Source organism: Taudactylus pleione, unplaced genomic scaffold (assembly GCF_031769625.1).
Source record: "Taudactylus pleione unplaced genomic scaffold, aTauple2 ptg001463l, whole genome shotgun sequence".
Taxonomy (NCBI): Eukaryota; Metazoa; Chordata; class Amphibia; order Anura; family Myobatrachidae; genus Taudactylus; species Taudactylus pleione.
In genome coordinates, this window is record NW_028285861.1 from 18,134 (window position 1) to 43,361 (window position 25,228).

General features: G+C 46.0%; 1 protein-coding gene across 1 annotated transcript; it reads right to left on the bottom strand.

Annotated features, from left to right (window-relative positions):
- Positions 1-35: 35 nt before the first annotated feature.
- Positions 36-25,210, bottom strand: ZNF646 (zinc finger protein 646). Its single transcript, XM_088463802.1, has 2 exons — positions 24,825-25,210; positions 36-9,641 (listed from the first exon to the last, which is right to left on the bottom strand). The coding sequence occupies exon 2, from the start codon at positions 9,445-9,447 to the stop codon at positions 3,259-3,261; it is 6,189 nt and encodes a 2,062-aa protein (XP_088319928.1). The 5' UTR covers positions 9,448-9,641; positions 24,825-25,210; the 3' UTR covers positions 36-3,258.
- Positions 25,211-25,228: the final 18 nt, after the last annotated feature.

Consider the following 25,228-nt stretch of genomic DNA (forward strand, 5'->3'; position numbering starts at 1 on the left):
GTCTTTTTTAAAGATCCACAGGTGGAGCTAATTATTTCACTTGTGACTCTGTGAGGAGACCTGGAAAACATGCACTGTTTGGGGTCCTGAGGACAGAGTTTGAGAACCTGTGGACTACCTTGATGAACAACCACAGCAGGAGTAATGATCCCTCCTACACCTTGATTTTTCAGAAGGTTTTCTCACATGTTGGTCCAAACTGCATGAACCAGCGAAAACCTCTTCCAAGGCACTTGTGTGACCAGTCCCTGTATGTACGTAGGTCAGGAGCAGGATGTACAGATCAGTTAGTACTTGTTATTTTTCCAGCTGAGATTGGTGTAGTGCTTTGGCGCCATCTGGAGTCAGGTCAGAGTATAACAATAATCTTACCCAGATGTGAATGAAATAACCGATACTAACAGAGGTTTTAAAACAACTAATTCCTTTCATGTTATTACATGTAAAATAAGTAGAGACTTTTCCTAATGGAAAGCCCCGGAGGAAATTATTTCTGTTTTTAATGTGTGAACACCTATTTATCTGATTTTACCAAGGCAAAGAGGCACTGCCCACATGTATAATTGATGCACAATACCAAGGAGGCAGTACCCACTCCTACAGACTACACCCTAATGCTGGGTACAAACTGGCAGATATATTGGCTGATCAATTGATCGGCCAGTATACAGTACCTTCTGTGCGTCGGCCACTGGGTACCAGCGATAGGTCTGTGAATTATGTCGTTCACAGAGATCGTGTTGGATATATTGGGGCATCGTGCTGTGTACTGACCGCCCGTACACTTGCTGCAGAGAGGGGAGAGCATGACACCCCCCCCCCAGTGAGACATGCGCCTAATGGTTGTTCAGTGTGTATGAACAACTGTCATCTGCAGATCACTCAATCTGCAGCAATATCTGCTAGGTGTGTACCTAGCTTAACAGCCAAAAATGCCCACCCCTAACACAGAAACAAGTATGGTCTGAAGAGGTGGGCACTGCCTTACTGTGTAAGGGGTGTGGTCTACAGAGGTGGGCACTGCCTTACTGTGTAAGGGGTGTGGTCTACAGAGGTGGGCACTGCCTAACACCAACATACTGACAATATGAGGCCGGGGCCACAATTCATACAGATCACGACTGTACAATGTGAGAAAACATTAATCAGACAACTGCATTGTCTTACATTCCTGACTTTGGTATTCTTAGACCCCATCAGATAGTGATTGCGGCTGGCAAGATGGAATCTGCGTCCCAACGGATGAAACAACTGTATGCATAAAAATGTGCACTACAAGCAGGAAAGGATCTTATACAGTGCCCTGACCCCTCCCTGCCACAATGGTGATAACACCACCGGCAAACTCATTATTTCGGCTTCATTTAAGTTGCGATCAACGTTGCCCATTCTACATCTGGTATCAGCATTTGCATTCTCCCCCATTGTACACGGGGTAATACGGTGGCACGTTATGGATATTGGGCCTCCTCATGCTAGAAATACGATAAGCATGTACACACAGATAAAATCCCCCTCTTCTCCTTTAATCAGCAATACCCATATGGAGCCAAGGACTTCTAGAACAGGGTGTTTAAGTCAAATTCGCAAGTAAAGGCCAACAGGCCATGTTTTCAGGATTCCTTTAAATCACGCACAGGTGATTTCACCTATTTTGCTTGGCCAGTAATTACCGCACCTGCTTTCACACACAGAAACCCTGAAAATCAGCATATACAGATTTATAAGTATAAAACAGGGGTATTCAACATGCAGCCCTCCAGCTGCTGTGGAACTACACATCTCAGCATGCCCTGACACATTTTTAGTATGCCCTAATAACAAAACAGTGGCAGGGCATGCTGGGTATGTATGGTTCCACAGCAACTGTAGGGTCACATGTTGTATACCCATGGTAGTCCTTGCCCACTGAGTACACCTAAAGGGGGCTGCCCTGTTGTGGGCTGGACCAATATTCCTGAATATATCACCTAGGAAGAGTCTGATTGGTCATTTACAGTCACTCAGAGGCTCCTTATTAAATGCATATTTCTTAGGACTGGTTAAGCCGATTCAAATAAAATAATACTACACAAAAAAGTGCTTTCGCTACAAGTAGGACGCAGCAGAAGAATAAACCACAGGTTTATTCTACAGGCCAGGTAATGTCATCACAGGAGTGCCCCCCTACAGGCCAGGTAATGTCATCACAGGAGTGCCCCCCTACAGGCCAGGTAATGTCATCACAGAAGTGCCCCCCTACAGGCCAGGTAATGTCATCACAGAGTGCCCCCCTACAGGCAAGGTAATGTCATCACAGGAGTGCCCCCTACAGGCCAGCTAATGTCATCACAGGAGTGCCCCCTACAGGCCAGCTAATGTCATCACAGGAGTGCCAGGTAATGTCATCACAGAGTGCCCCCCTACAGGCCAGGTAATGTCATCACAGAGGAAATAAAAAACTAAAGCATTGTGTAAATGAATAACGGCAAGGACAGCATGTGCTCAGTGATCAAACACATTCATCTACAGGACTCCCTCTCCATTATACACCGGTCCCAAAGAAAGACACGACAAACCAGGCATTTACAAATTAATTTATCTGCATTATCCCCCTCCCCCCCTACACTGTCAGCATGAAGGTTCCCGGAACCCTGTACAATATAAATTATTAAACCCATCTACAGCACAGTGCTGCAGGCTCCAGCCAGCAGGAAATGAGAGGAGAACAGCCTTGTAGAGGGCAATGTGTAAACCCGTTTCAAGCAAATCCGCTGCCCTACCGTGTAACCCACCCAAATTGCTTATAACAGTCCCAAAACAGTTTGTGATCTCCCCCTGGAATGGTGAGGAGGAAGAGCACAAATAATGTACAGTTACTGGGGAGAGGCCATCTGCGACATCACATCGCTGTAGGTGACATGCGGGTGTCCAACGTTTCATTAAAGCACCATATTTCCACAGAAGTGCATCTGGCAATGGAAGGATTACCCTTCATTGTCCTTTGTCTACAAAAAAATAAAAAGGCAACGTAAGGTGGGAGAAACAAGAGTTAAAAAAAAAATGGGCCACTTCCATTCTGAAGAGGATTGTTGCGGGTCTGTCTGTTATTGGGTTATCATCTACACACGTGTTGAATGGGTCAATGGCACGTTGCTGAGGTTACTTAAACAATTAAAGATAAAAGTGAATGCGTGAAAAGGCCAGTCTTAATAGGAGAGAACGTGGTGGGAAGTTCCTCCGCCACACACAAAATAGCTTCATCCGCTATGGCGAAGCTCATGTCACTTCCACCATGAAATTGGCTACGGCCTGAGGCTCCAAAACATCTCGGCCCTGGACGTTGTGTGTCAGCTGGTGTTGGTCAAGACTGGAGCGGCAGGAAAAGTGCTCGTCGCATAGCGGGCATGCTAAAGGGCCCTCCTGTTCATGCAGTTTGCGATGAGCAGCCAGGTGACCAGCGATGCGGAAAGCTCTCCCACAGTCCTTGCACGGGTATTTGTGAATACGGAGATGGTTCTTAAAGGCAAGCAGGTTGAAGAATTCCTTGAGGCAATTTGGGCACTTGTAGACCCCAGTCCTATGGGTTTTCTGGTGATTGAATAGACTACCAGCATGGCGGTAAGAGCGATCACATTGGTTGCACTTGTATTTACGATCTTCTTGGGTGCTTGGGGCAGCGTGGTCCCGCATGTCCTCCGATGATTCTGATGGGTAGTTTTCGTTGCTTTCCGTCTCTTTATCAGTTGACAAACCAAGTGTGGAAGACTGAGGAGAAGATAAAGAATTCAATTGCTTATGAGTACGTTGGTGCTGCCGAAGGGTCAGTTTACTGCTAAACCCGCGATTGCATGTTGGGCACTGGAAGGGTTTTTCCCCGGTGTGGACTCGACTGTGGCAGATCAGTTCTCGGGAAGAGCGAAAGGCTTTTCCGCAGTCCACGCACTGGAAGTGCTTCTCAGCTGTGTGAGTGCGGAGATGGTTCCTTATGGCCATGGTGTTAAAAAACTGCTTGTGGCATATTGAGCACTTGTAAAGCCCCGTCTTGTGAGTGTTCTTGTGATTGAGCAAACTACCAGCATGACGGTAGCTACGGCCACATACATTGCATTGATATGGCCGTCCCTCTTGAGATGTTGGGTCTTCTGCCCCATCCAACATAGTCATGTTTTCATTACACTGGTGGCCTTCCAGCTCATTATAACTGGTAAATAATTTTCCACAAGCTAGGCAAACTGGTTTTAATGAGGATGACTGGTCATTACTTACATTTCTGGGTTTCTTTACGGCACTGGATAAGTAATTGCTAATTATTCTGGGTCTTTTATGGGATACAGTGGAGTTTTGCTCCTTGCATCTATCTACGACCATTGCTTCTTCTGCTCCGGAAGGCAGATGGGAATCGGGCGACTGGGTCCCTTCTCGAACATGGACAACTTGGTGTCGGAGAAGCTGCCTCTTCCACCTGAAGGTTTTTCCGCACTGGGAGCAGTGATGTCTTTTTGTTTCGTAATGAGTGCGTTGATGATTCTTCATGGCCATGAGATTAGAATAAGTTTTGTCACAGATGGTACAGCAGTACTGCCCCATTTTGTGGCTTTTCTTGTGGTTAAACAGACTTCCCGCATGCCTGTATGATCTTCCACATTCTTCACACTGATAAGGACGGACATTAGGATCCATAACCCTTTTCACTCTAGCGCCAGAGCGTTTTTTCACAACTCCATTCACTTGAGCTGCAGAACGGTCTTGACTTGGAAGTTCATTCGATACATTAGAGGACTTTTGCTGTTGCCATTGAGTAACTTTTCTATGTTTCATACTTCTGCGGTTGCGCCTTCCTGGCTTTCTGGCTGCCCTTTGCCTGTGTATTCTTTGGTGGGTGTCCAGTTGCTTCCTCAGCCGAAAAGCTTTGCCACAGTCCAGGCACTTGTGCCTCTTCAGCTCAAAGTGTATACGATTGTGGTTTTTCATGGCCATAAGGTTGAAGAAGCGTTTCTGGCAAATGGAACAGCGGAAGATCCCAGTTTTGTGCGTCTGTTTATGGTTAATAAGGCTTCCTGCGTGCCTGTAGCTCCTGCCACACACTTCACAACGAAATGGACGTTGGTGAAACCCACTCTCTCCTGGAATCGGTGACGGAATCCAACCAGACAGGGATAGCTGCAGAACTCCCTTACTCGCTGTTCTGTTGTCCACTAGCAGAGAAGCCATACCTTTTTCTGAGTGACTGCTCCTTTCACAATTTCCAGCACGATGCAGTGCGATTTCTTTTACACCAAAGAACATTTTACCACAAAATTCACAGATCTGAAGTGATTGGTCTTCTCCATCAGACACGTCCAGGGGACTACTAACAGAAACTCCCCCAGGAGCAGCTGTTTGACCAGATGCCGTTCTACTTTTACCAACTCGCCTAGAAGACAGTCGACTTGAGTTCTTGATATGTTTCATGGGAGTTTGGCAGTCGACTTGGGGAAGGGAATTTAGAGTAGAATTAGCCTTAGATTCAGGATCCTTGAACAGTTTAAAGTCACTGGACAGAACACTGGGACCAGTACGGTCGCACAAAGTAACACTGGATGGAGGGGAAAAATTCAACTGTACCATATCCTCAGTAGGGTATATACTTTCATTTAGATTTGAAGCTTGTAGTTCATGAGGATTGTTCAATGCTGCCTGCTGCTTACAATCTGGGTGGTGCCTCAAGTGGTTTCTGTAAGCTGCAAGGTTAGGATACTGTCTAGAACAAGCTACACACTGGAAATTCCCAACTAAATGAGTCTTTTTATGGTTTACTAAACTTCCACCATGTCGATAGGTTTTTCCACATTGGTCACAAGTATAAGGGCGTCTCTCTGCGCTTTCTCCATTAGTGGCAGTTTCCCCCGAGCTCACCTCCTCTTTCATAGTCAGACTTTGCAGGGGGAGTTGATCTTGAAATTCTGCCTCAGGCGAAACTTTTCCACTTGAAGAGGGCACTTCTTCAGCACAGTGACTCAAGCTATGGAATTGCAAGCTCTCTAGGTCATCATAAGTCTTACCACAGAAGCCACAAATGTGGGAGAGCAGAGATCCAGTGTCAGCAGCTTCAATGGGGTCAGCTTCCTCCATCTCGCTCTTTATTCTTCTTAGCAACTCCCTCTCTGAGGAATGCATGGGAAAGGAGAGCTCCGACACCTGTTCCTCAGCATGGAGCCTGGGCAGAGATCCGTCCATCACCTGTTTTTCATGTGCAACCTGGTGCTGATGGAAGTCTACTTCATTTGAGAAGATCAATCCACAGTGGCCACAGTCATAATTGTTATCCACAGCGGGTTGATTGTCCACAAACTCATTCCCCTCAGACCCATCTACGGGTTCTCTGCCACTATTCCTGAGAGCTTGAGGCTTAGTGTGGGACTGAAAATGACTTCTTAGGGCAAGGAGGTTAGGGTACTCTTTGGGACAAAAAGAACACTGGTATATACCAGTCTGATGGGTTTGTTTATGGGTATTCAGGTCCTCCACACTTTCATACACTTCCCCGCATTCTACACAAGTATAATCTAAAGGTTTGATGTCTTCACCTGGAGAACCAAGATCGTTAGTTTCCTCCCCATGGAAATTGGAGATACTAGAACGTTCCCAATCATAGTCCCTAATAACTCTTAAAGTTGGATCTTTATAGACTTTTGGAGTGCTTGACACTGGAGCCTGTTGGTCCCATAATTCTCCCTCTAGTGCCATGTGAACCATTTGGTGAGCCACCAGATCACTTTCATTATGGAACTTCTCTTCACAGCTGACACACCCAAACAAGTCCTTGCCATCGTGGGGGAAGCAAAGATCGGAATACAAAAACCCAGAATTATCACTCACTTGTCCCTGTTGGCTTTTTTTAACCTTGTGATGAATTCTTATATGATTTTTTAAGGCAGCCAAGTTATGTACATGCTTGGAGCAATAAGGGCACATGTAGTCACCAGTTTGGTGTGTTCGTTTGTGATTGATTAGGCTTCCTGAATGTCTATAAGATTTATCGCAGAGGTCACATTCATAAACCCGCCTTCCCTGATGTTCTGAAACTTTCCCATGAGGTTCTGTTACATCTTTTGTTTTAGCAGCAACTTCTCGTGGGTCAGGTAGCATGGAATTCCCACCTTGGAGGTCTGTGGCTGGCTCTGCAAAAGAGTCAGACAATGCTTTCTTACATCTCTGGCTGTGCTTCTGAAAATCCTCTGAACAGGTAAGAGACTTTCCACAGCTGCAATGAATTTGTGTCTCTGTCACAGTTGTTTCAGCGGCTGCAATATGAGCGGCTGTCCCAGGGGATATTTTATCATTCAGTTTTACTGGTTCTAATACACCGCTCGTGATTTTATTTTGCAATAATCTGGGCTTGCTGCGAAAAAAATGATGGTTTCGTCTGGATGTGAGCCCCCTTCTTCCTGCATATGATCGATTATGGAATCTGTGGTGGTTCCGAAGGGCCATCAAATTAGTGTATTGCTTTGGGCAGAGAGAGCATTGATATACTCCTGTTTTATGTGTTAGTTTATGGTTTATTAGGCTGCTTTTGTGACGATATGTCCTTCCACAAGACTCACATTTATAGGGACGGTCAACTGGCGCTTCTTCTTGCTCTTGTAATCTGCACGACTCTTCCTCTTTTGAGACAATCTGATCTTGTGGCAGCTGCTCAAAATCCGTAAATGCATTTTGAAGGCCAGCACCACTGTTTTCGGTCTTTATTTCAGGGGGTACCGATAAGGATTCTTCAGGACTCCACTGTTGAAGGGCAAGACTTTCCACTTCTGTTTTGATTACGTCTGGCATACCAGGACCACTGGAATAAGCAGAATCATCACTGCTACCGTGCGAAGCCTGGGGATGTTCTTGCCAACAAACATCAGTTTCAGGACCCTCCTCCATATGTTGACCTTCACTAACCGTTTCTTTCATTTCTTGCTCCTGGTGAAGTACTTGGTGCTGTAGAAAATCACTCTCATTAGTTAAAATTTCACCACAGCTGCCACACTGGTAAGGGTCCTCTGGGTTTTGGAACAGCTCTGAGAAGCTTGCAGAATGGAAAAAGGCATCTTCTAGCTTTCTCCCTCCTCTAGACTTAAAGTGAGCCCGAACATGGTTTTTTAAGGCAGCCATATTGAACATCTGCTTGGAACATAATGAACAGTTGTACACCCCAGTTTGGTGAGTCTTTTTGTGATTTATGAGGCTCCCGGCATGCCGGTACGTCTTTCCACACTCTTGGCACTTGAAAGGTCTGTTCCCCAAGTCACTAGAGTTGGTTTCTTCTTCAAGTGTAGCGTCATATGGCAGTTGTTGAGCCTGGCACTGCCCAGTTTCGTGCTCAAGTTTGAAGGAAGAATTATGAACCACTGCCTTCTCCTGCACTTGAGCCATATTGTCAATGCTGGAGCTCTGAAGCATTGAGTCTAAACAGAAGCTCCTATTAGCCGTATTATAATTAGGCTTTGAAAGGGGACTTAATGAGCCAGATTCAAGTGCCACCTGGAGGTGTAGGTCAGGTAAGGGGATTCTATCTACATCTTCCTCTACGTTGCTGCTCTCCGATACCTCAGATAGATTAGGCGGGTCTTCGTGCTGTTCCATAAAGTCATCTGACTGCAGCGCATCAGTCGGTGTTAGATCTGCACTTCCCGCAGGGGTTCCAGCGACTTTTGCAGAGGGTTTGAAATGTCTCCTGGCTCTTGAGTCCGAGTGGAGACGGCAGTGGTTTTTCATAGCCATGAGGTTCGAAAATTCCTTGAAGCAAACGGCACATTGATACACACCCACCATATGGCTCTGTTTGTGGTTAGCCAGACTGCCTGCATGTTTATAGGCTTTCTCGCATTGGTTACACTTATACCGATACTCCTCAGCGTTGCTGTTGGTCAGCTCCTCTCTCTCCTCTGCAGCAGTCGCCTTCCCTTCAACGTCATTCTCTGCGGTGTCTTCATCTCGTGACTTCTCCTCTGGGTAATACTTTAACACAAGCTGAGAAAAGTCCACCGGCACTATGGATTCAGCAATGTAGTTCTCCAAGTTACTCATTAAGTTGCTACTTTCTGCAAGTACTGGAGGCTGCACTTCAAGCTTGTGGCTTCTGGAAACGTTTTCCCCATTAGAGACGGAACAAAAACTATGCAGAGACTTCCGGTGGTTGTAAAGCTGCTGTGACATCCGAAAGGCTTCTCCACATTGCTCGCACTGGAAACGCTTGTCCTCTGAGTGAGTGCGCAGGTGGCTTTTCAAGCCCATGGGATTAGAGTACTCTTTTTGACAGATCAGGCAGGTGTAGAGCCCAACCTGGTGGGTCTTCTTATGGTTCACTAGGCTGCCGGCATGCCGGTAACTCTTGTCACACTGATTACATCTATACGGTCTGTCTCCCTGGTCACGGTTCAGAGTTCGGCCTGAAGCGCCTTCTACTCGGTCAGCTCCAAAAACTCCTTTGTCCATGTTTAGCCCGGAATGTGTTGGGGGTCTTTCAAAACATCAATTATCCACCAGTCCCCAGGAATCCAGCTCCACTCCTAGGACACAGGCTTGACAATCACTCCCAGCTGTGGTGACATCACAGATTAAGCGTATCTCTCTTTCGTGTCCACGCCTGGAACCCGGCTCCATATACTCAGCATTTCTTCACCGCTATCCTGTAAAGATATATAAAAGTGAGAATGTTTAGTGTGTAGGCAAAAGGAAACAAGTCACACAGATGATGCTTGAAACAATTTGGGGCAGACACAGAATTAGTCCCTTTATGCTTGTGAAAGCAAAGCTGCACAAACGATAAACATCTACAGAATACCGTAAACCAGGGCTTGACACATTTTTCAAAAATTTAGGAGCCAGGATGAAAGAGTAGGAGCCAGACCCCCCCTTCCCCCCGTGAAGCATTACTGAGCACCTACACTCCTGACAACCAACCCCCATGGCCACACCACTAACGGGGTGCCCCAGTAGTAATCCCCCCCCCCCCTCTGCAGTGTCCCCTGTAGTAATCCCCCCCCCTCTGCAGTGTCCCCCGTAGTAATCCCCCCCCCTCTGCAGTGTCCCCCGTAGTAATCCCCCCCCCTCTGCAGTGCCCCCAGTAGTAATCCCCCCCCCTCTGCAGTGCCCCCAGTAGTAATCCCCCCCCTCTGCAGTGCCCCCAGTAGTAATCCCCCCCCTCTGCAGTGCCCCCAGTAGTAATCCCCCCCCTCTGCAGTGCCCCCAGTAGTAATCCCCCCCCTCTGCAGTGCCCCCAGTAGTAATCCCCCCCCTCTGCAGTGCCCCCAGTAGTAATCCCCCCCCCTCTGCAGTGCCCCCAGTAGTAATCCCCCCCCTCTGCAGTGCCCCCAGTAGTAATCACCCCCCCCTCTGCAGTGCCCCCAGTAGTAATCACCCCCCCCCTCTGCAGTGCCCCCAGTAGTGGTTCCTTTATGTAGTGCCTCTTTAATCAGTGCCCCCAGAAGTGCCCCCCCACCTATGCATTGCCCCCAGTAGTAGTCCCCCCTATGCAGTGACCCCAGTAGTAGACCCCACTATGCATTTCCCCTATTTATAGCCCCCCCCATAATGTCCCTACAGTAGCGGCCACCCCCACCTATGCAGTGTCCCTTAAAAAAAAAGCAACTTACCTGATCCCCGCTCCTACCGACGACCGCCGCTGTCCGCTCTGCACTATGGGAGAGTCGTAATGACGGGACGTCTCTCCCAACCTGCCGCGGGGTGAGCCGGAAGGAGGAGCTCATGAGTGAGCTCCAGCCGTCTCACTCCGTGAACGACGCAGCAGCCAATGAGAGTCTGACAGACTCTCATCGGCTGCTATAACAAAACATGCAGCCGCCGCTGACGGCTGTATGTTTGTTACTCTGTAGTGTGGACCGCGCTCGCACTACAGGGCCCGGGGGTTGCTGAAAACCTGGTCGCCATGGCGACCTGGCCCCCGGGTTTTGTCGAGCCCTGCCATAAACCAATGCCCCCAGGAAGACGACATTAATAATATGCAGGTAATAAAGTGAAAATACCATTTGGTGTGTGTTACATATCATTACATACAAAGGCCCTCATTCAGAGCCGCTCGCAATTAGCGCTCGCTCGTTCATAAAAAGGGGGTGGCTATTCAAATGAAACGTTCGCTCTTTGCGGTCTGTTGCCGCCTCCATGTCTGAACGAGCGAGCAAAACATACGCTCGTTTATTTGATAAAAACGCCCCCTGGCCGCTCGCATCATACGTCATGTCCGCTATTTATTAGATTAATCGAGTACATCGAACAGCGTATGAACTGCTCGCTATTCTTGTGGTTGGTTTTTTCAACCACAATATTGCGAGCAGTTCTGACTATAAAATAACCCAGTGACGTGGTGAATGACGCTGCTGTATTAATTATGCACACCCATAAAACGCCCGCTTTGACCTTTAAGCACGCCTGCGTTCTGACCTCCACTCCCCCTTTTCAAGCACCTTCCCCTGTTACCACCCACATACGCCTCATTCTGTCACTCAAATTAGCAGGCACTCGCTATATAGCGAACAAACGATTTTCGGCCGCACTGACTGGTTCGCACATGCGTACTAAAAACCGTACGCATGCGCAGATGTGCAAATATCGCTCGGAACGAGCGTACTGCCGCTTACGAGCGGCTCTGAATGAGGGCCAAAGACTGCTTTGGGAGATGATGTGTTGCGTGTAAACAAAACAGGCTGCCATGAATGGTCCTTGAGGGTCATTATTGCTCCCCTTCCATGCTCCACCTATATACAAGTGATGTCTCATTACAAACGCTTATATCTGCAGCAAAGGAAGGGAGTGCTGCTGATGGAGGTGGTAAGTAGTGTTGCTGCTAAGCTGTTTTAATGGTACGCCGCCCCCTGCCCGATTTTAAAGGATCAAATTGTGGCCTGCCCTTTTAACGGTGCCCCGCTAGAATAGCCAGCCCTGTGCCTTCCCCACTCGTGGTTGCGGTGCCCGATCTCTGCCTGGTGAATAGATGCTGTTTGCATCTATTCACCATGAGGGAAGAGCTTGGGGGGGGAAGCCCAGCACCCCCGTAAGTACTGGGCACTCCTGCAAGTGGTACGAATTGTGACACGCCCTTTCTAGTAGACCACACCTCTTTTTCAGAAGCACGCAGAGATGCCCTGCCCTCCCTGCTGTCTAGCGGGAACACTAGGTAAGGGGTTTGTGCACACACATACAGGGGAGTGTCTTATCTGGAAAAAGCAGAACAAGGGAGATGCTTCAAATGGGCTGCGCAAATGCTGTCTGTAGCAAAAACACATTTACATAAAATCGCTTTCTACATAACTACTGGATAAAGCCTATGGTAGAGCAGAGATATAGATATATTTTATATAGATTTATTATAAAGTCCCTGTTTTAGGGATCAATCTGTTCGTTCGTGGTTAATGTCTTGAACCACTGGACGTATTTAGATGAGGTTTTCACTATTCTATACAGCACTGGTCGAGGAAAGTTTAGGTGTATGAACCATTCATCCGTGACAAAAGGGAGCAGAGCAGTAATGATTTTAGTGAAGCAAGACAAAAATAAAAAATCTTGTCCCAAGCTGCGGCATAGGTGCTGGCCAGGGTGCTGAAACAGCAAGACCGCATCTAAAACTGATGCTTGGAATGAAGCAAGTCAGTGACAGACTCCTGCACTTGCTTTTACGGTCTGAGAGCCAATGTGCCCTTTGATTAGCAGCTGCCTAGAGAGGGACTGAGCAGGGTCACGTCTGAGGCAGACAGCCTCCACTGAACCCATGAAGATGCCCTGATGCAGACATAGGAGCCAGGGGAGGCATAGCTTCCGGGTCAATCCATGTGGAGTGGTCCAGCCCTGATTGCTTGACCATTTTTAAAAAAATATATATATTTTTTTTGTGTCTGATGACCCCTGTAAGTTAGTAGTCAGAAACCACCATTACTTCATTTGTATTTACCTTTATATAGAGATGGCAGCCATTTTTGCATCATGGCATATGACATTTTCCACTGTTGCAGAAGTCTGGGGTAAATGCAATATCTCAGCTCAGAAAAGTCATAGAAAGCTGGGATTTAAAAAACATTATTTTCAGCACATTTCAAGCTACATTTTTTGTCATACCCATTTCCCTATCTCACTTCCTTAGGAATGAAATTTAAGCCCAAAGTTAATTGTCAGATTAGAAAAAAAAAAAAAATATATATATATATTTTGGATTGTATTTCAGTGGGATGGAATAAAATGTCAGAGCTGTAATTTTTTTTGGGAATAGCTATATACTCAAAGATTTGCCAAACAAATTTTTAGTTATCCATCTGGTCTACTTTTTTTATTAGAGCACTTTGAAATTGCACGTTTTTCCGTCTGTCACCTAAATTGACCTCTAATATCTCTGGTGGGGGACTTGATAAAAATTTAAAATTCACAGCATACAAGAGTACTCTGAAGGATAACTGTAAAAAAATAAAAAATTTTTTCCCCCTTTTTTAGATCAGACAATTAACTATGACCTTAAATTTCAGTCATAAGGAAGTGAGGTAGGGAAATAGTTATTTTCAGCACATTTGCAGCTAAATTTTTTGTCATAACGGTTTTTATCCCAGCTTTCTACGACTTTTCTGAGCTGAGATTTACCCCAAACGTCTGCAACAGTGAAAAAATGTCATACACCGTGATACAAAAATGCCCGCCATCTTCATATGAAGGGAAATAAAAATAAAGTAATGGAGGTTTCTGACTACCAACTTACAGGGTTCATCACAAAAAAATTTTTTTTTTTTTTAAAAAGTTAAAAATGGTCAACCAACCAATTAATTTAATTCTGGACCTTTTAATATGGATTAACCCTTCCAGGAGTATTAAAAAAAAAAAAATTTCTATCTGAACACTAAATGATTTCCAGTCGATGGTGGTAAACATCAGACCGCCACCATCAGATAGTATAAACACTACCATCGGAACAAAAACATTGATGTTAGTAACTATCAGATTCCAATGTCCTCCACCTCCAGCATAATATTCCCATTCAGCCACACGCCCTCAGTGAACAGGAAATTGCTCCCGTGTGAAGTCGCTAGTTACTGTATAAACAATGGGGTGAATGGGAATTATTCAGCGCAGCAGCAACGGCAATTTTACTTAACTACCAGCACGTGTTATTGGGTACTTTCTCTGGATATTAAGCAAGGAGTTCTCCCCTAACAATTTTAGGGTTAGGCTGTGGGTAAGGGTTAGGATATTTGTCTAATCCTGTCGGGATTCTGACTGTTCAGATGCCCCCGCCTGTATGCTGACCGCCGGCATCCCGGTACCCATTTCAATAACATACAACTCAGATTTTATTTTTCACAGGAAGGACCCTGGCTGATAGAACTACAAGCACAAGCCTGCCCTAAAAAAAGTTGTCTGCATGTTCTGGCAGCCATAGGTATACTGGCACTAATAGTTCAACAAATGCCAACATACCCATTAACTTGGTGGGTGCCAGGTAGGGCTGGGCCAATCGTTTTACACAAAAAAATAAATAAATATGGAACAAAAAAAAAACAAAAAAAAAAAAATATATTGCAAAAAATTTCTAAACTTTTAATAATTGGCCCCAAACCCACTGTTCTCTTAGAAGTAAGATAGATAAGCTGGGTAATGGTCTCTGGGAGTGCAGGTCACTGCAACCAGCTTTGCTAGAGTTTCTGGCAACGTCAGAGCCAGGTGAGTAAACATGGAGGTGCAACATGTCTAGAGTGTCTGCCGACTGATGTGGAAGAGATCCTGGTGAGTGATAGCTCACAGCTATTTGTAACCGTATAGCGATCACCAAGCAAGCTCCGGCTGTCAGGAGATCCAGCAATCATTGCACGCCCCATGTCACTCACTCTAGTGACAAGTTACAATAGCACAACAAAGACCACCTAGAACTATAGGTGTACAGATGTGCCATATATATATATATATATATATATCTATCTCGGATCTTGACGCTTGGCGTGACAGACTCTCTGACATGGGTAGCGCAGCAAACATCTCACTAATTACTCTGTCTTGATCTCATCGTAGCTGCATATAGAACCGCTGCCCGTGTACCAGAGACGCTAGTTTGTGACTTGTCTCAAAGAGATTAGTACAAACCATATACATAGTCGCAGATTCAGCATGACGGAACGTTGGTGGGAGGAATAGCCGCGGCTGCCTGCATCTGGGCCTCTCTTACACAGGTCTGCGACTTAGACGCGCACAGATGTACAAGTACCGCAAGCCCCAGGGGTCTGTGTACGGGAGCAACGTAGTTTTGTCACTTCTCGCAGCTCTTAGTAGTGCGCATAAGCAGCAGCTTTTGACAAACGGGACCCTGGCGCACCAAGAGGGGCTATTAGACACAACGGCTTACGAGGACACATCTGTACCCAAATTCAGCCTCTCCGGTCCAACATTACCATACAAAACAACCAGTTTATAATAAACTATGAGCACAAAGTATAGACTGGCGTTAGCGAACATCGCTGCTGCCTATTGCACTTATTCCTGGCCAGAAGGATTTCCCCTTCATTAGGTTAAGCAGAAAGGCTTTCCCAGTACCCAAATCAGTAACATCCTCATATACATACATACATACATGCACACATAATAACTGTAAGGGCCGTCCCTCCTCAGACATATATGTGCAATGGGAGTCAGGACGCGTGCAGCCCATCCAATGGCTTCAAAAAATACATAAAACACAAACAGTAAACCAATAATTGGACATGAGTGTACCCCAATTATTGGTATACCTGAACACTGTGCGCCTTATTACAGATAATACAGAGAAATGTAGGTCATAAGTAGCCTTGTGTTAAACTTTGATACAAAGTAACTTCATGCTACTGTGAGCTAGTGCTGCAGCAGATAAATGTGGCTGGATATCCAGAGTCTTGATATAGGGGAAATATTTATGGAAATCAAACAGTCTGTCCAGAAATATGTGTTTTTTGTATGTTTCCTTCCAGCTTTCAATAAACAATCTCTGTAGATTAAATCATGATGTGATGTCGGCTCCTATTAACATATTCTGAAGCATGTATTTAAAACTGCGCCTGTTAACACTTCCACCGCTAATCGAAAAATTAAATAAAAATAAAAAAAGTTCTCTTTGCAATAAGTACAGCCCTTCAAGGCAAAGTGGTAGGTGCTATGTAGGCAATTAGAGATTGGATACAGCTCGTGCAGCTGATTGGATCAAGTCTCCAGCCAAGACTTGTGAGTAAAAACTTAGACACGGACCGTCCATAGGTGGAGGAACTGTGAGTACTCGCGGTATGTAGAGAATGGGGGCCCCCTTTATTCTCCGCACCTCCTCCGTCTTCTGTGTTCAAGAATATGTTGTCTAGTATCGGACTAGACTGAAAAGCCGATCCGCGTGACGCAATAATCTCTTATATGTCACAGGCGCCCGGAGCATGAGCCTGGACACAGCGCCGGAGCGTGTATCTGTTCAGAGCGTAGACAATCACAGGAAGCAACAGTGTATTGGTGGATACTGAGTGATGAGGTAGTCCCGCCTAACGCGTTTCGTCACTTAACATGTGACTATCAAAAAACACATATTTCTGGACAGACTGTTTGATTTCCATAAATATTTTCCCTATATCAAGACTCTGGATATCCAGCCACATTTATCTGCTGCAGCACTAGCTCACAGGAGCATGAAGTTACTTTGTATCAAAGTTTAACACAAGGCTACTTATGACCTACATTTCTCTGTATTATCTGTAATAAGGCGCACAGTGATCAGGTATACCAATAATTGGGGTACACTCATGTCCAATTATTGGTTTACTGTTTGTGTTTTATGTATTTTTTTAATGTTATTTAATTATTTCTCTTTTATTGTCTAGATTATTGTTTTTATGTACTAGTATTGGCTAATAAATGTTTCATTTTTATACATCTCATTGCTAGGTAATTATCCTTAGTACACTTTTTAAACACATATCATTCTTTATTGTGCTTACTGGAGTGTAAGCGCTGAGTTCTTGTTTTTTTTTTTTTAGATCTACTATTTTTGCAAATATACAGAGTTTGCAACTTGGCTGCATCACTCCAGTATCTTATTTATATTTATATCTATTACTAATAGTTTAACACTAATCGGTACATGCGCCAGTATTTTGGTGGTTCTACAGCCAATGGCTTCCACTGCGAGAGAGATGGGACAGACCTAACACTGCAGAAGTGGCCGAACGTTACCAGGTACAGGGTAAGTATGGTGGGGAGTGTGGACGAGTCAGTAGTGCGGTGGGGACAAATGGGAGTCAAAGCGGGGTTCGGAGCAGCGGAAAGGGGGTCCCAGACAAAGCGCATGGGGGGGTTTGAGTCAGACTGAGGTGATATATCTGTATCACATACATATACACATATATATATATATACACACATATATATATATATATATATATATATATATATATATATATATATATATATATATATATTCATACATACAAGAGTGGAATGCGTATGGCAGTTAGTCCGCTGCACATTAAGTCAGCTCTACGGCGGAATTTCCATTTTCTCATTGGCATTAATCTCAGGGTTGGTTACGTGTGGATAATGTTGGTGAATGACACAGTAACGCTGAAGATGACCTCACAAGCAGAACTAGGCTGTTGGGACCTCTCGGACCACTGACATCAACTGTGAATTGTAGCTGCGCCCTCTGCTGGTCCAACGGAGCCCAACAGTCAGCATCCTGGAATTGCACCTACCACTCAAATAACAAGAAACAAACCTCACACCCCATGTCCTCCGCATGCTGGCGACATCCCAACCAACCCTGGGCCCTATGCAGTCCCCACTATCTGCTCACGTACCTCGTTTCTGCAAAAGACGTCCCATCCACCTTGTACATCCAATCCCTTCAACCTTATCCAGACACTCCCTCTACTTTTCCAGGGCGCTCTTAGAGACGAGGTCTGTATCAAGCTGGCATCCGTCAACCTCCATGACATTACATAAACCCACTACATCCCCTGCAGTACTCTCCCAAGGGGGACGGGGTGCTCCTCCTCAGTCACACTGCCAGACCAGTCACAGACAAGGTGGTAGATAACCTACTACCTTCATGTTGCACTTACATAGTTATATCTCCAGAACCTTTGCACTCTCTTTCTCTTCCTGTGTTGTCCACACTATTGGCCCCATTCAGACTTGGCACTACAGTGGTCCCAACTGTGAATCTTCGCAGTGCATATACGCTCACGTCCAAACGAGGCGTGCTTATTTTGGCTTTATGCCCAGGCATGACAATGGGATTCTTCTTAACACTGGCAAGAAGTGCTGCCCCTGGTGGCTGACTTACTTTTAGACAAACAACCCCCCCCTCCAGCTGTTGTTGAACTACAAATCCCAGCATGCCTTGCAACAGTTTTGACATGGCCAAATAGCAAAAATGTAGCAGGGCATGCTGGGAATGTGTAGTTCTACAACAGCTGGGGGGCAAATAATTATTGCCCAACTGTACTTCAGACGGAAGAGAAGATGTCTGACTGTGTTTGGTCCCGGCTTCTAGTGTATGAAACATCAGTAGCAGGACCACCACTCGCACAGGAAGGCCATGGTCTGAGCCTTTCCTGCCACTGTGTGTGGTGTACGGCATGCTGGCTATTTTACGTTTTCTGTTTTTTTACAGTAAACTCTCATTTCATAGTTAGAGGTGACGTATTCTTTAAAACTGTAAAATACGGTTTAGGTTGGAGGTGCCCTTTACACCTTTTCCCCTGACCACCTGCAGTAGATGTTGAAGTACGGTTGTTGAACATAACTAACTGTTACCACACCTAGGGCCGGATTCAGAGATTTACGCAAACACGATGGTTTTCGCACATCTCCGATATTTTGGGGGCTGCGCATGTGCAGAACGGGTCCTGTGATCTCACTCGCAAATCCCCCAAAGAGCAGCATGTCGATCATTTGGGGAGTGGAGCGGGGACGTGTCTGGCCAGCGTCCCCGGAAACAGGGGCGTGTTGCCACCATTCTCCAGGAGGGATGAGGCCAGGATCCTTATAGTCGGTGGTCGCAGATTTCCTGGCCTCGCAGGCTGCCAAGGATCTGGCCAGGGTGAGTAAGTCTCAGTTTACGCAGCCTGGCCGAAGGAGCAACCATTGCGATTTAAAACTAGAAAAAAAAATAAAAAATAATAATAAATAATAATAATATTATTATTAATAATAAATAAAAAAATTCTCTTCTACTTATGATTTCACTATGCAATTGTTTTATATCCTTTAGAATACACTGGTAATTATTTTTACACACCTGGAGCAGAAAAGGTTTTCTTTGCAATACTTGTTTAGGGGTGCAGACGATTGAATTAGAAAAGACTGCAGGGGTTGTTTTTTTTTTTTGGACAACACGAAAAAAAAAAAAAAAAAAAACCTAAATTTTTGCAATTTTTTGTTCAGCAGCTCAGAGTGGACATATAATGTTGCAATCAACGCGGTCTCTGCCCAGGGCCGTTAAGAGGGCCCGGGTGAAGGGGGTGTGACCTAATTGCGTGAGGCGTGGCCACACCCCTTTAAGATAAATAATGGAGAAAAAACCTAGCTGCAGCACTGGGGAGGAGGGCACTGTGAGCCCCTCTGCAGCATCAAGCAGGGCTGCTTATCTGACAGGAGTGGGTGGAGGGTACACAGCCTACAATCCCTCACCCCCTCCCTCAACTCTCCTATGTGAAATGGTGCCTAATCATGAAGGAGTGACTTTTATAAGCAATCCAAAACACGCAAGATCAGACACATCAGGGATGATGTTTTGCCTCGTTCTAGGATCCAAACTTGGGGCGGTATGCAATTAGTTTCGCACCCACTGAAAAGTTTCGCCTGCTGGACTGTTCGCCTACATCGCGTCTTTTGGCCGCGGAAACTTATCATGCGCGTCCCCGCTATTCGCCCTACTCAATTCCAAAAGAAGCAAAAAACGGCGACAAGCGAAATCAGAACAGACAGAAAGTGTCCGAATCGGGGAAAGATGTAGAAACATTGGGGATCAATGTAGTAGTGTAGCGTTCCCGCTAGGTTGTTTCAGCGGGACACGGCGCCCTTCCCTCCTTTAGGAGGGCAAAAAGCGCCCTGCCTTCACAGCCTGCGGGTGCCGTCTTCACACGCAGGTCGCAGTGTCCCGCGGGTGGGGGAAATGTGCGGTGACCCGGTCAACGCCGGTGAATAGACGCCGGCGCCCGGTGTCTATTCTCCCTGTCAGCAGCACTTGGGGGCTGCCCGGCACGCGCCCAAGAGTGACTAGTCTTATAGATAGGCCCCCTTTTCAATGGCCACGCCCCCTGCATGCCACTGGAGCTAGAGTGAACACTAGTAGTGCCCAAATAAAAAGAAACTTTTGGGGTACTTAAGTTGGTACAATAGCCTCTAATTAGCCTCTTTGCACAAGTGGTGAAGAATGGCAGAAAGCAGTATTTTTAGGAGACAATAAGTAGTCCTGGCACATTTGGGGTACCCGACAATGGGGGCTAGCATCTATTAATGTCTCTAAAGTGAAGTTTTTTAAATAAAAAAGAGAAGTTCCTCCCTCATAAAAGCACCTGCAACCCCCAAAACACTTGGCCCCTTCTTAGAGCACCCCCAGAACCTTATTTCGCAAGTTTTGAAGTTGTCCCCCCACTTTGTATTTTTTCACCCCAAAACAAAAGTAATTTTTTGAGGTGTTTTTTCTGGATTATTTGGACACAGTTGTCCTTTGGGCGGCTATTCCAAGGGTTCTGAGTGGTCTCCCCACCTTTGCACCCCAAAACAAAAATGTTGCTCTTCTTTTCTCCTGCTATTCAGAGGTGAATCTTTTTCGTCTATTATACTGTATTGACTTTCCTCGTACACGAAAAGCGGATGGAATTAATACAGAGAAAAAAAAAGTTTCAGACAGGCGAAAAGACGAAATCGGCAACACTTTTTCGCGGATCTCGGCTTTTCACGTCTAATGGAATACGGCCCTATGAGGGAAGACCTGAGCTGGGACACAGATCCACCAAGTTCGGGTACGTTTACTTTTCTGAAAGCCCAAATTGCTCATCTCTAACTGGTACATCCCCACACCTATAGTACTCGCACTAATGCCCCCACACCTATAGTACTCGCACTAATGCCCCCACACCTATAGTACTCGCACTAATGCCCCCACACCTATAGTACTCGCACTAATGCCCCCACACCTATAGTACTCGCACTAATGCCCCCACACCTATAGTACTCGCACTAATGCCCCCACACCTATAGTACTCGCACTAATGCCCCCACACCTATAGTACTCGCACTAATGCCCCCACACCTATAGTACTCGCACTAATGCCCCCACACCTATAGTACAGGACTTATTTGCTTAAATAATGCTGTCCCTGCTAAAAACATGCCGGGTGCTGTCCCTACCCGTGGGCTGCGGGTGGGAAGAATAGCGGTGTAGCGATCATCGCCGATGAATAGTTGCCGTGAGCATGCACGCGACATCTATTCACAGAGAGATAGGAGAGATTGTGGGCAACACAGATTGATGAAAAGGGATGGGTCTTAAAGAAACGCCACCTTTGGGGAGCGCCATGCCTTGGCACGACTCTGTAGCGCCGAGCGTCTTTACGTGCGACTTAACTTCAAATGCATCTTATATGCAAAACAATACATAGCTACGTTACAGTGTCACAGCAGGGCGCCCCCAAAGAAGTCCAGCCAAACCACCCTACACCAGTGTGATGTGGACACATCTGTACAGTATGTGCATTATCACCGTATGTGCAGGTGATTGTCGCAGAGATATCTGGAAGTCCCTTATTTGCACTGCAAGAACTCAATAACCAAAACAAGAAGCAGAGTTTATTGTAGACACTTAACTACCAGTGACCTCTGTTCCACCCTCTCCAGGTTTATCCTACCCCTCAGGCCATACACGACAGCTGTAAACGCCACTTCTATAACGCAGGATGTGTGTTATGCAAGAGGGGAGACATTGATACTTGGCGCACACGCAAAGAAGACTTTACTAGAAGGTATACTGCAATTCCCAAACTATAATGATTACTAGAGATTTAATTTTACGACAGAAACATCACAAATGACATAATAATCAATTATTCTTCAGTCTTTCGGAACACCAATCCTTGGAGATTCTGGGGAAAATGTTATAGCCTGAGACTTGCAGACATCGCTAAAATCCCAGAGAGTACGCCTGATGTTTTAAAGTGGCAATCATTTAAGAGGCAAAACCTAAAATGATTGCCATGTTTAAGACATCAGGCATACTCTCTGGGATCTCGCCCTATGGCTACCAAGACAGATACACACACAGATGTGTCCTCACTTACTGGTTGTCCGTACGCCATACCGTGTGAGGCGCTCTAGCGTACCATATTTTTCTATAATATTTGCAACTCGGGTGCATCGCAGATGCAGCGAAATGCCGCTCACAGCATACCAGAGGCACAGGGCTCCGATTCTAATGGCAAAGGAATTGGTTTTAAACACAACATCGCAGATAAAGCACAACGAAACCTGAGGTGAGAAAAAGCTGCAGCACTGGAGCCCGACGCACACAGACGCACAAATACCACACGTGAAATGATCAGCGCAGTCTAGAAGAGTAGTTTCCTCACTCAGAGTTTCATTAATGCGAAGACCCACATTTTGGGGGGGGGAATTCAACTGTTTTATGCGGACCCTTTATTAATGGGCAACCAACGGAGCAATTCAATTGTTGCTCCTGTCGGGCGCAATCAGCTGCCAGCGCACCATTTCAGCACACAGCCCCAGGGGGGTGCAAGCTGAAATGTGACCTGTTTGGGCACCCCAACAGCACTTTTCAAGATCGCACCCAGCACTTTGGTCAGGGGTAGCCATTTTACGCGGCAAAACCCAACCACTTTGGGCGCGATCAGCACGAAAAATAGCAGCAATTGAATAGCGCCCCGCTATTTCCCGTCACTTTAGACTGGAGATCGGGCGCGCTATAACTATTGAATACCGCCCAAAAAGTCAGTCTTTCGGTGCCCAAACTGCATTTTTGGCAGCACGCCCAACAGAAGGCTTTAGCTGCTATACGACTAAGACCGGGGGCTTATGGGCGTGACATGCACGAAAAGTAACGGGTGCAAAAAACACATCTGAATATTGCCCAGTTCAGCGAGATAGACATTCACACTGGTACATATGCAATGCATTACCGTCTTACCTATTTACTAAATCTTGACAGGATGAGATGGATTTAATAACCTCCACTGAGAAATAATATCACAATAAACGTGTATATATAAATAATACTATGAATAATAACGTTACTCAAAAATAAATGTAACAATTTTTAAATATTAATTTCCTTATGGAACGCAGGAAACCTAAACACACCCTAATATAATACTGTGGGCCGCTAAATTTTAACACATAGCACAGACTGTTAAGCAGATGTTTGCGGTGGTGGCGAAGGGCTTAGTATTACAGGCTCATGGTACTAAAGTCATCCTGTGCGGGCTATAATTGATATAACTGATAACTAAAACCAACCGTATTGTGTGTGTTAAAAAAAAAAAAAAAAAAAAAAAATGATTGTAGTATGCACTTTTAAGGGGCTTGATTGAATTAGGCGGGATGCCGGCTTTGTGGCACTCACAGTAGGCCCTAAACCACACACACTTCAATACACCCCCCCTGATGTGCCTGCAAACTATAACGTGCGATTTAGGGGTAAATCCGGACGCTTTAGGATGCTGCTGCTGCTGCTGGTATTCCAACACGCGTCCACGTCACCCAACCAAATTGACCCAATGCATTTTGACAGTTTTAATCCCAGACGGGGTCCGGATTGATAGCGAATTAATGACGTATACTCTGTTGGGCGCTGTGGGAGACGGTGGCCCTATTTAAACCATAATGCAGCATCTTAGCAGGGGATCATTATTTCTATTTTTGTTTAAAAAAAAACTAAAAAAAATAAACTTTCTACGAATCTGCCGCAGACTGGATTAAAAAGTCAAAAGAAGCAGCAGCAGCAGCGACCCCATCCCAAATCACGCAGGTCGCAAGCGATAGGCTAACAGTCTCTGATCTATGGGTCTGATTCAGAGCCAGACGCCATTTGCGCTCGCTCGTTCATAAAAAGGGGCTGGCTATTTAAATTGACCGTTCGCTCTTTGCGGTCTGTTGACGCCTCTATGTCTGAACGAGTGAACAAAACATGCGCTCGTAATTTTGAAAAAACACCCCCCGGCCGCTCGCATCCTACGTCATCTCCGCTATTTATTAGATTAATCGAGTACATCGAAAAGCGTATGAACTGCTCGCTATTCTTGTGGTTGCATTTTCCTACCACAATCATGCGAGCAGTTCTGGCTATAACACAACCAAGTGACGTGGTCGATGACGCTGCTTTGTTAATTATGCACACCCTTAAAACGCCCGTTTTGACCTTTTGGCACGCCCGCGTTCGGATCTCCACTCCCCGTTTCCAAGCACCTTCCCGTTACCACCCACAAACGCCTCATCCTGTCACTCAAATTAGCAGGTATTCGCTATTTTGCGTGCACACGATTTTCGACCGCACAGACTGGTTCGCACATGCGTACTAAAACCCATACGCATATGTGCGAACATCGCTCGGAGCGAATGAGTGGCCGCTTACGAGCGGCTCTGAGTCAGGCCCTATGTACAGCCACCGGCACACCGCCGATACTCACCGACAAAGGTGGCCCGCCGCTACTAAAAGGAAGCAGGGTAGCTATGAGAAAATATTATATATATTATAAACACACACAGAAATCAGGGCACACAGGGTAAATGACAAGTGACAGATAGATGATGGATATGATAATGATAATAATAATAATAATGATAGGGGATAGCAGTACCTGAGCGTGTCCAGCCTCCAGCCTCAGGGGGTGTGAGTGTGTTGGGGAGGGGGTGTCAGCCCATAGCCTGGGATGGGGGTATATAGTATGTAGGATACACAGCAGCAGGGGGTGAATGGGCCACAATGGGGCAGGGCTCTGTCCTTGATGTTGGGGGGCCCCCAGGTGCCGCCCCCTGGCTCGGCCGAGGCGCTCTCCCGTCCCCCAGTGAGGGGCCCCAGCCTGCGGGTGAGGGGCCCGGCCGGTGAGATCACTCAGGGATTATTTATACCATCTCTCAGCACCACTAATACTTCCTTTTGTTGCTAGGAAACAGGAAATGCGCCCCCCTAAATGTCTTCCCCACTGGCTCCATTCTCTCCGGCCTCTTCTCCTGTCTCCCAGGACACCGCTGCCAGCTTGCA

Coding starts and splice junctions, on each gene's coding strand:
- ZNF646 (XM_088463802.1), bottom strand. CDS start 9,447: ATGGACAAAGGAGTTTTTGGAGCTGACCGAGTAGAAGGCGCTTCAGGC.